The sequence below is a fragment of the Sciurus carolinensis genome, chromosome 12 (assembly GCF_902686445.1).
Source record: "Sciurus carolinensis chromosome 12, mSciCar1.2, whole genome shotgun sequence".
Taxonomy (NCBI): domain Eukaryota; kingdom Metazoa; phylum Chordata; class Mammalia; order Rodentia; family Sciuridae; genus Sciurus; species Sciurus carolinensis.
In genome coordinates, this window is record NC_062224.1 from 116736275 (window position 1) to 116752633 (window position 16359).

The 16359-nt window shown below is 58.9% G+C and overlaps 1 protein-coding gene across 1 annotated transcript in view; it reads left to right on the forward strand.

The window, feature by feature from the left end:
- The first annotated feature begins 10922 nt into the window (after positions 1 to 10922).
- The window catches only part of Rxrg (retinoid X receptor gamma), a 36982-nt gene continuing 31545 nt past the window's right edge, over positions 10923 to 16359 (forward strand). Inside the window, exon 1 of the mRNA XM_047520573.1 lies at positions 10923 to 11370. Coding sequence (XP_047376529.1) covers positions 11322 to 11370 — 49 coding nt within the window. The 5' untranslated portion in view covers positions 10923 to 11321. The remainder of the gene's footprint in view (positions 11371 to 16359) is intronic.

Below are 16359 nucleotides of genomic sequence, written 5' to 3' on the forward strand. Positions count from 1 at the left end.
TGGCACAAACAGTGTGGTAGGTAGAACGCCATTTGGAGATGGAGAACCCTGGAAGAAAAGCGGACTAGGAGGAAAGGTCCTGAGCCTAGTTGGGTGGTGAAGGGTGCGTGTGGGTCATTGAGTCTGGAAGTCCGGGGGGCCTCTGGGTATCTGGTCTGGAGAGGATTGCCGCCGGCTGACATGGAGGACTTACAGGGGCCATGGCTGTCGAGGCTGAAGGTTTTATTTGGGCAGATTTACAGGGCACTGCAGACCTGCCTCAAGTTCACTGAGCTCCTAGCCCGTGTTATTGTCAGCTCAGGGATTTTTACTGCTTCTTGGTCTTGTTTTTACAAGCATCACTCCCATATTGTGCCTGATGGAGGGCGAGTACCTTTTGCAAAGTTGTACACATGAGGAGTCACTGGGCCAGGATTTGGCCCCGGGCTCCTGATTCACTGAACAAACTTCACAAAGGCAGGCGGAGGCTCAGCAGGGTGCAAGAGGACCAAGACCAGCTCCAGTGGTCCAAGAATCTTATGGTGTGCCCCTCCAGGAATAGGCCTCGGGGATAAGGAGGAGGGGGAAGGGCTGCCGTGGGGCTTCCCTTACTAGGAGGACAGACAGTCCAGTACAACTCCGGTGAAGGTGCCCGGAAGGCCACCGGTGAAGGTGCCCGGAAGGCCACGCCCAGGATGCTCAAAAAACCGGTTTTAGCTTCAAACTTTAAAAAAAGAAATCGAATTGCCACCCTATTTTAGGTGCCCTGTGGCACCACGTCCATACCTAACAGTGAGGGGGTCTGCAGCGGAGCCCTGAGCCTGCCCCTCACCTCGTGGCCCGTCCTCTTCCTGCGTGGACATCGAGCGCTCTGCTGGTGACTTTCCCAGACCTTTGCCGCTCCCAGACCTGGCACTGCATGGGGGCTCTCCAGACCTGCCCGTCCTGCGTGTCTGACCTCACATCCTCTGGCCTCCACTCCCCATCCGCCCCCCTGGCCCTGGCAACCCCTGTTTTGTCCTCCAGCTCTGTGGGTTTGATTTTTAGAGACTCCATGCACAGGTGAGGTTGTGCACCTGTGGTATTTGGCACCCACATAGCACCTGGCCTCTGGGCTCACCCAGGTTGCAGCAGGGCAAGAGGTGGCCATTTCACTGCCGACACAGAATGACAGGCCTGGTCTGCGTGTGCCACAGTTCCTTTGCCTATTCATCCCCCGAGGGGTCTCCGGTGCAACTTGTGAGGAACGGAGATGCAGATAACCCAATAGGCGGAATTTCATGCAGTGATTGCGGGTTGTGTGGCAACTTTATCTTTCATGGCTTCAGAAACCCCCACGTAGTTTTCCACAATGCCTGTGCCAAGCAGGTTTCACCGCAAGGGCACAGGGCTGCCGTTCCGCCACGCCCCTGTGGACGCTGGCTATCTTTGTCCTCTTTGACGGCATCTGGCTTTAGTCTGGTGGCTCTCCCAGGGAGGCCAGTGGAGCTGGCTATTTTCGCTGGTCTAACTTGTCCCTGGCAGCTTGCTATTTGCAGCACAATGCACAAGAGCCGTGGCTGCAGCTCCTGATGTACCAGTGGCAGGACCAGACAGTGCAGAAGACTAATGGGTGTCTGTGCAAAAACTAAGACTATTTCAATTCTTCCTCTTGTAAATGTACTTGTTAATGTAAATGTGATAGAGAATTTGTAAGATTTCGAGAGGACTGGAGAAGAGAACAGAAGTTACCTCAACATCTCGTGATCCAGAAGGAATCATTGTTTGAATTCTGTTGTTTTTCTTTTCAATCTCAAGAATATTTTTGCCAAGTCCACTTTCAACTGTGCTTTAAATTCACATGACATATTGGAAGGAATTCTGGGTACCCTCCTCCTGCAGGGGCACTTGATCTTGCACTAGTGCAGGAATGGAAGTGTCTGGCTCAGCTCTCAAAGATCCGTAGAGGAATCATTTCCCTACTAGTGTCCCGTGGCCCCACAGCCTGGCAGCTGGAAGCCTTCCGGTTTGCTAGTGGAGGCTGATCTCTTTCACGCCTCCTTCCTTCCTCCCAGGAGCAGGAGTGACCTCGAACACAAAAGGTAGCTCTGCTGGACTTGCCTGGGAGACAACTGGTATTTACCAAAACCAAGCAGGAGACGACCCTCTTCACTGCCGCCATGGGCCAGGACCTGGGTTATGGCGGAGGAAGGAGCGGGAGAGAGGAGACAGCAAAGGCCGAGGAGGAGACCGTCAGGACCACCTGAAGAAGTGCTTTAATAGCCGAGTGACCAGGAGACGTGCTTCCCCTTAAAAGCCCCTCAGCTCTCACGCTGGCTGGGACGGCTGGGGCCCAGCTGCTGGACCCCAGGCAGAGGCTGAGATGGAGGAGCGCCCGGGCCCGCGTCTGGAGCAGGACTTCGCGGGCTGGAATCCCCATCCAGGTGCTTCCCTCGCACCGCCGCCTTCCAGCTGCACAGCCTGACCGGCACAGACAGGCGTGTTCTTCTCCAGTGACAAGGGCTGCCGACAACCCTGGCATGGGCACAGTGCACGGCACGTGGGTTCTCTGCACAGTAAACTCAGAGAACACCTTCAACCACGGGGCTGTGCCACGCTGGGCGGGCAGGGCGAGAACTTGTTGGCGCCACCCATCCACGCACAGGAGGCGTCCGTTATCCCGTGTTCCTCGTTTTTTGGTAAAATCACACCTGCAGGTTTTGCATGTTCTTTGTGTTTAAAAGCCAAGGGACAACCCGCCCAAGAGCACACGGTCTGAAGCCGCGCTGGCCCCTGGAAGGCGGGAGGGGCTCCGCTGGTGGCCGACAGGAGAGGTCCTGGGGGCGGCGCTGCCCCACACTCCCCCGAGCTCAGGTCTGCCCACCTCTGTGCCATCCCCCACCCCACCCTGGGCGCAGCGGCCCCTCTTCCCATCAGCAGGCTTCCGGTTCTTACCAAGAGCAGCTCCTCTCCCCAGATCCAGTAATGCCCGTTACCATGGCGCCCGGGCACTTCGCATCGAGAGTCTCCATTAGTGAGCCTGCTCCTCCCAGGACGCAGGTGTGGGGCCACTGGGCGAGGCCGCGAGCCTGCAGCACGGAGGTGCGGGTGCGTGGGGTCAGGACGGGGTCCAGGGTGGGCTCGCGTCCCGCTCCTGCCAGCAGCCCAGTGCTGCTCTCCTGCCCAGCACCACCCATGCGATGGTCAGGATGCTTCCCACTTGACAGGCCTTCAATCACGGCCACGCTCCCTCCCACTGCATCCCTGCGGCCTCTGGGTCTCGCGCTCAATTTGCAGGCAGAGGGAACAATGGGCTGTTGAGTTCAGAGGGGGCGACTGCCCAGGGTCCTAACTCACAGCGGATGCGGCCCGGGCGACTGCCTTCTCCCTTTACCCACACCTGGTGGCAGGGCGAGAAGACGGCGGACGGCAGGCACTCGGGGTCCGGCCCCTCTCGGACGGTGCTGGGGCTCAGTCTGTCGACTGGGAGGCGCCTCTCCCCACCAGGCCGACCGAGCTGTGGTCCCCGCCGCCGCTGGCCTGGGCCACTTCTCGCAGAGGGTAGATGTCGGAGCCCCGCACCCCAGCACCAGTTATGACGAGCAGGGCACCGTTGGAAGGAGGAGGGGACGCAGATCCGCATCAGCCACACTCCAGAGAGGCCCGCACTTGGGGGACCAGGGCATGGCCCAGGAGGCTCACTCCCACCGAATCGGCCTCACCCTCCACCAGTCGCCCACTGCCTACAACTGTCCCCACCCTGGGGCTCAGTCCACAGGGTCTGGAGGGAGACAGGTGTGAAACTGCCAGCTAGACAATTATTTAATCATCATCCTGATATGTGTCCGAGATGAAGCGGGTACAATGGGTGGCGACTCAAGCCTCCGTTTCGGACGGGGCAGGAGGATGGGACCAACACCAAGGCTTTCTAGAGAAGAGACTTTTTATTTCCTGGTACTGGGGATTAAACCTAGCCATGCTTCACCACAGAGCCACATCCCTGCCCTTTTTATTTTTTATTTTGAGACATGGTTTCGTTAAGCTGCTTAGGACCTTGCTAAGTTGCTGATGCTGACTTTGAACATGCAATCCTCCTGCCTCAGCCTCCCGAGCCACTGGGATTACAGATGTGCACCAGCATGCCTGGCCTAAGGAAGCGACTTTGACTCAGGGAGGTGGGCGACATGCCCTGCCCACAGGAGGGAACGGAGCCTCTGCCACACTGCAGTTGGCCCAAGCCCTGGGCAAGGAGGCTGAGAGGTACCAACCAGAGGCAGAAGCAAAGGGCAGGAGGCTGAAGTTTTCAGGGCCATAGGGGAAGCGATGCCAGTTTGTGGGTCTGCTGCACACTGTCAGAATCCAGAGGTCACGGGGCCGAGCCAGTGGCAGATCAGAAGCAGGGACACGCTGCTGGGAGGCGGGTGGAGAGACAGAGAGAGATGCACAGAGACCAAGTGAAGACGGGGAGACAGAGAGGCAGAGGACACAGGAGAGAAGACCGGGGAGTCCAGACGGAGACTGCCGGCTGGGGAGGGGCAAGCGTGGCATTCAGGACGTCCAGAGGACCAGCCGGGACTGGGAGGATGAGGGCAGGTCAGGGGAAGAGGGTTTTCACCAGAGGGCACTATGTGAGTGAGAGGAGGGTCTGAGGAACAAGGGCCAGTGCTGAGGAGAGCACGCAAGCTGTCCTGCCGACTGCGCGCTGTCCAGTGCAGAGGCAAGGCCTTGGAGAAGCGGGACGCGGCTCAGCGTGGGCCCTGGGGCGAAGGGACCCATTAAAGTACGTGGTCCCAGGAGTGGTCCCAGGAGTTGCCTTGGAGCTGTGCATTAGCAGATTAACGTGTCAGGGAGCACAGGATGGATGGCAGGGAGGGAGCCTGTGCCTGGCCCCACCTCTTACTGCCCTGCCGCGGGAGCTGGTCACTGGGTGGAGACCTGGGAGCCGTCCCCGCGCCCTCCGGGGGAGCAAGGGCATATTCCTCGTAGCCCCACTCATTGCTGCTTTCCTCGCCCACCAGGTACCAGTGGTCCCTCCCCAAAGGGTGGAGGGCACGTCCCTGCCCCTCAAACAGGGGGGAGGCGGGAGGGACTGCCTGAGGGGTGAGTGCAGCTTCCTCCCTTCGCTTTTGGTGGCCTGGAATTCTCGGCACTTCTTCCGTCCGCCTGATGTCAAGGGGCACAAGGGGGAGTCCTTCCAGTTGCCACTGCCATTTGCATCTGCTGTGGCAGGAGGACTGGACGGGAGGAAGAGGATCGGGAGCTGGACTAGGAGTGTCTGTGCTGGACCAAGTTGCCCCTCGTGGCTGGACCAAGTCGCCCCTCGTGGCTGCACCTGACAGACTTGCACTTGGTGCCTCGAAGGCGGGGGCCCAAGTCACTGGCAGGCAGAAAGCCTCGCTGCCTGCAGGCGACTCAGGAGCTGCCTGTGTCCGCCCTCTGCCCCGCCGGCAGTCGCGGGTCTCGGCAGGCCTCTGGCTGCTCCTGCGGGCTGTGCCTCTTCGCCCCCTTTCTCTTGCACCTCCTCACCCCACCCCACTTCACCAGGGCCTGGGCCTCCCTCACCAGGGATAAAGTGTGGACAGTCCAAGGACGGCGAGGACCAAGGCAGGCAGACTCTGGAGTGGCAAGTGCAGGTTCTACTCTCTGTCTTAGTGCTTGGTAACTGTGACCTTGGGACATCACACTCAGAAGGCATAAACACCCACCCTATAGAGGAGAGATGGGGTTCCCTGGACTGTGCCTGGCCTATGCAATTAGACCTGGCCCTCTGCAGATTCTGCTTAGGGGTGGGATTCTCACTGCCCGTGCTCACAGGAAGTGGCTGTGGAGCTTGAAGAAGATGCTCCTGTCCAGGCCCCCTCCAGCCCCAGGACTGGCTCAGAGGTAGGGTGGGCCCAGGAAGCCCTGTAGCTCCCAAGCCCCCCAGGGGGTCCCTCACAGAGGGATCCTGGGCCTGGGAGCCCACCTTCCTCATCACCCCCAATGTCACTGTGCCTCTTCAGGGTCCTGTGATGGACGACAGCCAAAGTGGGTCTCATCCCTCTTCTGAGGCTAACTTAATACACCAGGCATGGAGCTCTCCTGAGCTCTGGCGCTGCTGAGCGTCTGACGTGAAGCCTCCTCTGCTGGCCCCAGGCGACTGTTTCTCCGCCTGGACCCAGCTTTCCTCTGACTGCGGGGCAGAGTCACCGGCTGCTGGGGGGTCCTGCAGCTCTCCTCCAATTCCCGGCAGCGAGAGATTCCTCTGGTTCTGGCCTAGCCGCCTGTCCTGGTGCTGAGAGCTGCGGTGTGGGGCTGTTGAGGGAGCCTGTAGCTAAGGAAGCACTCCGGCAGGCTCAGGTCCCAGGTCCTGGAATCCGGGCCCTTCCCGACAACAGCTGTCTTGGATTTGCCTTTCTGTGTTTGGTGTCCACTCACGAAGGCGCCAAGATGGCTTGCTGTCCTCTCTCAGGCGCTGTGCATGCCGAGGCTTGGGACTCTTGCTGATGTAGCGGCGAGCCCTCCTCGTGACATGATGATCCCAGCACAGAGCAGGTGTGCTGTGCCCAAGCCCTGTCTCGTGACATCTCTGTGCCCAGTGGCCTTCAGAAGGGGCGGCACATAGCTTTTCTTGGCGCATGAAGTCCACCCCGGGAGCTCTGAATGAAACGGAGTCAAGCATGATGGGCATCTGCGCCTGTGTAAATATAGCCCTCTGGGGGCCTTGGGGTCCTGCCGAGGCTGAGGGTGAACCTGCAAATGTCCCTGTCCGTCCGCAGCTGCTGGCACCATAGTCTGCCTCCTGCCGTTACTTGGAGCCTCTGCCCCAGGAGCGGGTGGGCTCTGAAAATAGCCTGCCTCGCCTGTGTGCCTCGCCGCAGCCTCCAGGCCCACACCTGAACGTGTGCGTATGGGTGGCCAGGAGACAGTGCAGCGGTCAGTCTTGACAGAGTCCAAATGGCGGGTGTGGCCTCAGGCGGGCTGCGCCTGAACCCCATCCTCCTTCTCAGGGACAGGAGCAGCCGTCCCTGAGCCCCAGTGCTGACCTCCACCTCTGGGGCTGGGCTAGGCTTCCTCGGATGGGGACCACTGGACCCGAGGGCCCACCCCGTGTGCCCTGCAGGCCCTGGGGCCAGACATTTCCCTTCCGCTCCTGCTTTTCTCTCGGCAGGATCGCAGTTCCGTGTCCTGAGAACACCTCTCGCGTTGCCCCTGTGGTTCGGTTGCTACTGACAGAGGGTTTCGTGACCTTCATGTGAGTGGGGATCAAGAGCTGGGGACACCTATGTGGTGCTCGGCTCCACTTTGAAGATTCGTGACAACGTCGTTCTGTGGAGGGTCCTGGCGGTGGCCCTGCGCCCACAGCCCTGGGACAGCGGGGATGGAACCTGCCCACTGATGACTGTCGACGGGCGCTGATCTGGACTTGTCCTGTACCGGCACCGCTACCTCCTGAGGGTGAGAAGACTCCAGTTCACCAGCCAGGGAAGCTCCGAAGGGAAGCGAAGTGAGTGCAGGTTTAAGAGCTGTTTTGGGAGAGTGGTGGAAATATTAAGTACTCATGAGGGAAGATCTGCTGGAGGAACAGGCCTTACAGGAGTGAGACTGACCGCAGGGTTGGGGTGGGCGTCTGCCCTGCCGAGCCCAGGGTTCCAGCAAGCCCAAGCCGGCGTGTGCCATGTTGGCGCAGCAGATGGCCACAGCCAACCACATCTCCTGTTCAGCAAGAGCTTCCTGGGCTCAGGAGCCCCATCCTGTGTCCTGGCAGATGGCAAAGCCGATCTTGTTGGTTCCTTGGAATTATCCTGGGCAGCTGACTCTCTGCCCATGGGCCTTTCTTAGCCTTTTGTCATAGGAGCCGCTCCTTCCTCGAGTCAGTGTTGCTCAAACTCGGAGGCACAGCAGCCACCTGGGGTTCTTAGGCTGTTGTGACACCCAGGCACCAGGAACCCCTGAGATTCCTGGTGGTCCAGGGTTAGGCAAGCTTGCAAACCCCTTCCTTAAAGGTGAACCACGCAGTGGGCTGGTTTCACCAGGACTAGGCTAATCAGCTGACTCGCACTAGCCGGTTCCTAGGCCGTGGTGACACGGGGAGATGCAATGTAGGCCAGAGGAAGTGCCCTGCTTTGGGGGATAGTGGAGACAGTTCCCACAGGAAGCAATCATCCTCTCTCACGTCTCCCTCCGGGCAACTCAGGCTCCAGGCCTGATGGCTGCACCCGTGCCCCTGAGCCTGGGCCGGGAAACCGCTGGACCTCGGAACAGGACGCGCCTGCCCAGTGCCCGTTCCATTCACCTGTGTGTCACTGTGGTGCTTGCGGTTTCTTCTGTGCAGGTGCTGTAGAGGCTCAGCCTGAGTCTCCAGTCACTGGGGTTTCCACTGAGGAAGATGGTTCTTCGGGTGCTTCCACCGTGAGGGTACGAGAGGAGCAGCTTGAGACAAGAGTGGTCCCTGCACAGGGATGGGGCTCCAGGGGCTGGCGCACCCTCCCATCCTCCTTCCCGGGGTGACCCAGGCGGCCTTTGGATCCGGGTGTCCTGCCCCTCTCCTTCACTTCGGAGGCTGCTGCGTCGCTCACTGTCTACTCCTGGTCCTTCTGGCACGTCTCACGGCTTGCGATCACGTAGGGGTTAATACCCAGCTCCTGCTGCAGCCGCGAGCTCCAGGAGACGAGGGCCATCCCCTCTTCCCTCACGACGACCTGCTGGAGGATGGGACAAGCTCCCAGCGAGTGCCGGCTGATAATGTAGAGAAAGTGCAACGCACGGGGGCGGCCCGTCACGCGGGAGAGGGGGCAGCATCAGGGTTGGGGCCTGGTGTCCTCTTTACTTAAAAATGTAGAGTGTGAATATTGAACATTTATTGAATAAACACTCTGAAATTTGGGTGATGAGGGAAGGGGATCCCTGTATTACAGGGAAGAGTGATAAGTTATCATCTTCCTCATTAGGAAGACAGTGATATCAAAAATCAGCAAAGAGCAACGTAAACACGATGTTTAGCATGGAGATAAGCTGGGTGTGGTGGCACAGGCCTATACTTGCAGCTATCGGAGGCCGAGGCAGGAGGATCACAAGTTCAAAGCCAGCCTGGGCAACCTCGGGAGACCCTGTCTCAAATAAGGACGTGCTGGGAGGGATATTGGCCAAGTTATACCACCACTTGTGGGCCTGGACGAAGAGGCAACAACGAACCCCACCATCACGAAGCCACCAGCTGTAATGCACCAGTGAAAACGTGGAAAAAACGGCCACGATATCAGACGCTGTTCTCTCCATTTACACAAATCAGAAACAGTAAGGGAAAGCCCGGGCTGCAGCTCAGCGGCGGAGCGGCTTGCCTGGCCCTGGGTTCAAATCTCCAGTGTGAGGCAAGGGGGGGAGAGAGAGAGAGAGAGAGGAGAGAGAGAGAGAGAGAGAGAGAGGGAGGGAGAGGGAGAAGGAGAGGGAGAGAGGAGAGAGAGGGAGAGAGAGAGGGAGGGAGGGAGAGAGAGGGAGAGAGAGAGAGAGAGAGAAAGAGAGAGGAGAGAGAGAGAGAGAAAGAGGAAGGGGAGAGAGAGGGAGAGAGAGAGAGAAGTCTGGAGACAACGGCAGAAGTCACAGCAGAAAGAGAGCAAGTGGCTGCCTCTGGGGAAAGGGACGGGTGAATGCTATTTTTCTTCTAATAAGTTTTTTAATTGATCTGCATTTATTAAGTCAATAAATACTTATTGATTAAACGGAATTATAAAAAACGAAACAAAAAACCTTAAGACATGCAGGCAGAGTCCACAGAGATAACTTCCTGGTCAAAACCCAGGTGATCACGGTATCATGATCTTATAAAAATAAACCCATCCAGAAAGTCAGTGAGCAGAGGCCAGGAGCCCAGCTCTGCTAAGGCTCTGGCTACTGCAGACCACCAAAGAGAAGGACTAGGCTGCAGACAGAAGTGACCATTGTCCTTGAACTTTCGCAAAGGCAGAGGCTGACTTGAAAGTCCAGTCTGTCAAAGTGGCATCAGTCAAAAAGCTGGGGAAGAGAAGCTCAGGTGGATCCTTATGTAGCATCGGATGTAGCATCACAAAGCTGGCCAGGCTGTTCTGGAGGGACTGCTCCAGGTCACTCTATTACAGTGAGCTGGGGTGGACAGAGCTGCCCCTGGGCACTGGCCCTTGGGAGTGTGCTGACCACCCTGCTGGCTCACCGGAGGGAAGGAGTTGGGCCCTCTGGAGAACTGCATACAAGTCAGGTTGATCCCTTTCCCCCTGAGGGTCTACAGGCCTGAAGATCTGTTAGAAGCAAGGTGAGCTTTGAATGGACTTGAACACTTGCTGATACAGAGTTGGACTGAAGAAATGCAAGAGCCCAGATCCAGTGGGCGAGGGGCCTGGCGGATCTGTCTGAGACCCCACTGGGATGGACCCCATAGGTCTCCCTTGTGTGGCTCCAGGAAGTAGCCAAGGTCCTATGGGCAGAGACTTGAGAGGAGCCAGGTTCCAGGTCAGCTGAGAGCGCTTTCATGGTGGGGGTGATGTAGGGCTGAACTGGGAAAGTCCCGAGCTCCCCGTTACTGGAGGTGTTCAAGAACAGGCTGAGGCAGTCCCCACATCAGAGGGGCTTAGACTCCCATCTGTGGGTGGGGTGCCGGCCAAGGGGTGGCTGTGCCAGTAGGCCCCAGCGTGGTCTTTGTGCGTGGAATCTGAGCTGAGTGTCTCCCTTTGGGGACATGGTGGGGGATGAGGGCCACCGGCTCATGCAGCACCTCCTCCCCAGGCTCTGTGGAGCAGACAAGCTGGAGGGCCTTGGGTCCGAGTGTCTCCGCAGCTGGCCCCCGTCCCACTCTTTTTGAGTTGATGCTCATGAAAGGGCTCTGTTCTCTGGCCCCACCCTGCCCGTCAACACCAAGTGCAGCTGAGCCCGCGTGAGAACACGCATCTCAATAAAGCCCCATTGATTTTTTGGGTGCAAGTCGAGGAAAAAGCACCTAAAGAGTCTCCGCGGCCTGCCCCTCCCCCTCCAGACCTGCTGGGGCGGCCACACATCGATCTGTTAGCAGATGACAGCGCGCCACCGGCAGGGACCTCTGGGGACAGCTGGGAGCTGAAGAGTCGCAGGCAGCGACCCAGCCCGAGTTAATCAAACTAGCAACAGGATCGGGAGCGGCGGCGGGAGCGGCGCATTATGCGTGATTACTGACAGGCACCAGCTGCCGCGGCTCCGCGCTATGTGGACGCCGGCTCCGGAGGCAGATTCCTGACTAATCCCGGAGGGCTGGCCCAGCCCCTGCTCGCCGGCAGCGAGGAAGCGATGACCACTCTCGCCAGCCCAAGTTGAAGTCGCGGGCTGTGCCGAGCCGCAGGGCGCGATCCCAGCCGCCCGCGGACGATGAACTGAGGAGCAACATGTACGGGAATTACCCGCACTTCATGAAGTTTCCCGCAGGCTTTGGAGGTGAGTCGGCGGGGGCTGGGCGGCCAGGACCTGCCGCAGACGCCGGGGACCCAGGCCGCCGGACTGAAGGAGGGGCCGTGTTGACGCGCACTCAGCTTGCATGCGCGCTGCCCTGAGTGCGCGGGCCAGGGGCGCGGGTGCGCAGCGGGCCAGGCGGGGGTCTGGGGCAGCCCAAGGACAGCGTCCACGGGGGCGTCTGAGACAAAGGTGGGTGGGAGCATTGTCTACCCAACATGTGTGGGGTGAGCGGATGGAGGAGCCCAGCGCTAGCTCCAACCTGAGGCTAATCTGGAGCAGGAAAGATGGGGGTCCAAAGGCGTCAGCTCCCAGAAATGCTGCACGGGTCTTTTTAGTGGAAAGCGGCTTTGGCTGTAATTGGATTTTCAACAAGAAAGCCTTTAACTTGCCGCTCTTCCCTCTGACTTGCTGGCGCCTCGTCTCTGCCCCCTGCAGCTGCCCCCCCATTCCCTCCAAGGCTGCTGCTGGGCTTCCCCTCCGGGGGTCCAGATCTGGGGAGGGGGGCCTCTCACAAGAGGCAACAGGCAAACTGAAGACCCCAGTGGCCACGCCAGGCAGGGCAGCCCAGGCACTGTTGCAGAAGCTTCCGGAGACTGGGTGCACAGCGGCCTCCAGGTCCAGGTACACCGTCCCAAGGGTCCCTCATTCAGTGACAGCGGCAGCACAGCCTCCCAGCTCTGGGTAAAGGGAGCCAGCAGCTGACCAGCTGGCCTCTCGTGTCAGAGCGTCAGGTGGTGTCCTGTAGCTGGCATTCGGGAGCCAAAGGGGGAGCTTCCCCCATGGATTCTGGGGCGCCAGGACAAAGCAGATATTTTTGTAAGGTCTTGAGAACTGAAAAGTTCCTGCCCTACTGGTCTCCTCTAGACAGCCGGCCAGTTCACCAGCAGGCAGGGGGTAAAACCTCCCTGCGTGGCTGGGCGGACCCACCCCACCCCAGGCAAGGTGGGCCTTGCAAGGTAGATGTGGCCCCTGACGCGGGGCAGTGGGCCGGGGCATTGCTCATTCCTTCAGTCAAACCCGGGAAGTTGCTCATTCCTTCAGCCAAGCATGGAGTCAGACCCTGGGAGGACAGAGCGAGTGAGGCTTCTCTCTGCCTCTCGGGCTGGGGGCAGCTTTTTAAGTGAGCAGCCTGGAGGGGGAGGCAGGGACGCTCAGGCGGCAGCTCCTGTTCCCCGGCAGTCTGAGACCAGCAAGCGGAGCTCAGACTTGCTTCCTCTGGGCTTCTGAGTCCGGTCATTTGAGGATCAGGCTTATCCTCAGGCAAATTCCTGAGCCCACCGGGGCCTGTTTGATGGTAGCTTCTCCAATGCCTAAGAAAGCCTGTGGTACAGAGGAGGTGAAAAGTGGGTTAGGAGACCACTCACGTCATGGCTGGGAAAAGGAAGTTCAGTCTAAACACCTGGGGTTGCTTGCGGGGAGCCTGAAATATTAACATCCACGGGACCCAGACAGTGCCCTGGACCTCTGTCCTGCATGTGTAATCCGAAGCCTAAGGACGTCAGGGACTAGTCTGAGACAACTGAGGGCTGAGTTGCAGAAAAGTCTCTCACACAAAATCATGGTGGTATTGCTTTAAGCTGATGCAGTGAAAAGAATGAGGAGGTGGGGGAGAGGGGAGAGAGAGAGAGAGAGAGAGAGAGAGGAGAGAGAGAGAGAGAGAGAGAGAGAGGAGAGAAAGAAAGAAAGAAAGAAAGAGAGAAAGGGGGTGGCTCCTGAGTCTGGTTCGCAGCTTTTCACCTACTAGCTGTGTGACTTGAGGCAAAGCTATGAACCTTTCTGGGCCTTAGTGACTTCATCTCTAAAATGGGATTTATAATCTCCACCTTAGTTTTGCTGGAGCATGAAGTGAGCTGGCACCTGAAAGAGCAGCCGCCACGTGCTGTCCACACATTTGTATTGAGTTTCCATTCCTCCATTTTACTCATGCTAACAAGTGAATAAATGTAACAGCAGAATAAATGTAACAGCAGACGTTACTGGAGAATCATGAAATGGGGATCTGGAAAAATACAATCAAATCCTCATATTTTGACTGGCGTATTTTGTGGCGTAGATTTTCATAACTGTGGGGCTCCAGTGTTTGCTGCAAGGAGGTCTCAGAGAGAAGAAGACACGGGGTGCAGCCTGAAGACAAGTGAAGGAGAGAACTTCGGGCTGTTTGGGTCTCCCTAGAGGCAGTTCTCCCTGACGGACCTCCTGCGGGGACAGTTGCTTCGGTGGGCTGTGTGATGCTTTCTATTTTGTTTGCACATGGCAGTCAAGAGGAGGCTGAGCACAGAAGGAAGGACCCTGCACCAAGTTCAGGGAGGCCTGAGGCCTGCGGTGCTGGGGAGGGAGGGGACAGGACCCCTGGGACCGTGGACCTGAAGACAAGAGCCGAGGTCACCTGCAGCCTCCTGCCACCTGTGCCCGGATGCCGCAAGCTGTGCCGGCTTACGGAATGACTGGGCCGTTAGCTCCCGCCCAGTCCACACCAGCAGATGGAACCCCGGGAACCCCGGGAGGATCCCTGGGAAGCGAAGCTGCACTTGGAAGTACCTGGGAGTTGGTGGGGGGGCTGTGCCCACCAGGTGCCCCAGCATCACTCCATTGGCCAAGAAGAGGCTGGTCAAAGTGGCCCGAGGCTGGCGCGCGCTGGCTGCAGTGGCCCAGCACCCGCCTGGTGATGGGGAGCCCCTTCTCTCCTCCTCGGCCACGCCCTGGCTGCTTCTCGTAAGAGGCTGGCTGCCCTGGTGCGGGGCAGTGCCGGAAGTCCCCCTCCAGTGTGCAGTGAGCCCCAGGGCAGGAGGTGGTGAGCAGAGGGCTGCCCTCATGTCCCTCAGCCAGCACCCTGAAACACGGACGCTGGCCCCCGTCACAAGCTCTGGCACAGCCCGGAGCAGGCAGAGTCAGTGTCCTGCTTGCGGTCCTGTTGTGCAGGAGGAGGGCAGGGCAGTGAGAGGCGCGGCCCTTCAGCCAGGCCTCACAGCTAGCAGCGGCACAGCCCGGGACCAAGCAGGCCGGCTGGCTTGGGGCGGGGCCCCGCTGAGCCACCTCTCAGGGCTTCTGTGGGTGACACGTCTGCTCTGCAGAGCTGGGGCTGGTGGGCGGCCCCTCGGAGGGTCTGGAGCTCCCCTCCAACCCAGAATCCAGCCTCAGCACTGACACGGGGGCCTGGGCCCAAGGGGAGCGCAGAGTGGGAGCTACCAAGGGGCAGCAGTGACTCTGCAGACCTCCTGCCCACCTGACCTGGGCACAGCCACAGTGGAGGGTCAAGAGGGCAGTGGCAGCTCACACGCGTGTGCACAGGCTGCGTTGCCACAGCACCTTCTCCCTCCACGGAGGTGTGGGTGGCGAGTTGGAACGTGCCTTGGGTGTAGATGGTGAGGGCTTACGTAGGAAGGGATGACTTCACGGGGTCTCCGAGGAGCACATCGAGTATGAACTGCTTTCTGAAACATTTGTGATCTTACCAAGAGGTGGAGAGCTGAGCAGCACCCGGAAGAGGAGTCTAACCGATCCGCCTCTCCCTCAGTACGTGGCCTCTGAATCTGTGAGAACTTTGCCACCGGCCCTGGCGTCTGGCTGGCGGGGGCTCCAGAGGAGGCTGGTGTTTTCTTTTAGGACAGCAGAGGACCCGGAGGCCCAGAGAATGGAGGTCTGTTTTCCCAAATGCCTGGGCTTGGGTGGCTCTCACGGGCCAACTCAGTTCTGGCTCAGTGATCCTCACCCAAGAGTGAAAACAGCAGTTAACATTTATTAGGCACCTTCTGTTTGCACAGAGCTCCAGGATGGTGTGGGTGTGCTCACCTTGTTTAACATGCACAAGGGCCCTTGGGGGTCAGACCCTGTCACCGCCTCCCCGTGCTCTGACAAGGAGGTGGAACCACAGGGAGGCTGAGCACCTGCCCAGGAGACTGCTGGTGAGGAAGAGCAGAGTCTGCAGCCTGTGCCAGGCTGGGCAGAGCAGAGCCCCAGACCCAGCCCAGATGCTCAGTGCCCCCCCTCTTCACTTCCACGTCCACATTTTTCTCTAGAACACACGTGGTTGCTGAATGTGGACGAAACACTGGGGAGGGCCAGGCCCTGGACAGGCTGAAGGCCTTCCCAGGGGACCACATGTCGTTTCAACAGGCAGAACTCAGCTCCCCACTCGGGCAGACGGTGGACTCGGGCTGTGTGGTCTCTGACTGCGACTCAGCGGGCTGTGCTCTGGGAGGTGTGCTGACCCTGGGTCACTGTGGAGTGGCCATTCCTGACTGCCCTTCCCTCGGCTTTGGTTCCCAGCACTTGCGCTCTGGCCCACGCTGCCAAGCTCCCCTGTCGGGAGCTGGACAGTGGCCTGTCGGTCCTCTGGTCCGACGGTTCAGTTTCAGGTGAAGACACTGGGAAGGCAGATGGGCTCACCCAGGACTTGTGGGTGTTCACGGTCCTCAAGCTGGATTCTCCCGTCCTCCCGAGCCAGCTGAGGTGACAGGAGGAGTGGAGCTGAGCCACAGGTCGTCCTCCCGGTGCCAACTGTGGACCGAGGCTGCCCTTCCACAGCATAGGGACTGGATTTTTAAAAGCCTGGAAGATTGTAAACACACAATAAAAGTTTGTTCTCTTTCTGTAGAAAATTTGGAGACTGGTATTAAATTCAGCTAGAATTCCGTGTGCTGCTTTGTTAGAAGAGGCATGCCTGGTGTTAATACGCCGGGCAGCTCACCGGGAGAGCGGCAAAGTGAAATAAATACAGCATGGATTCTGCTCTACAGGGAGCCCGGGTCTCAGAAAACCCTACTTCAACAGATTATCTCCAGACGGAGCTCAGGAGGGAGCCATCACCAGGGACCTCCAACCCTGTAATTTTCTGGAGACCTTGGCCCCAGGCCAGGGACCTGAGCAAGTCCTGACCAGGCCAGCTTCCTCCTCGGCAAGTCTAAGGGCCTGGAGTTCCTTGCTCCTCCTTATCCGCCACTGTGGGTGGGGGAGGTCTAGGTTAAAGACCAC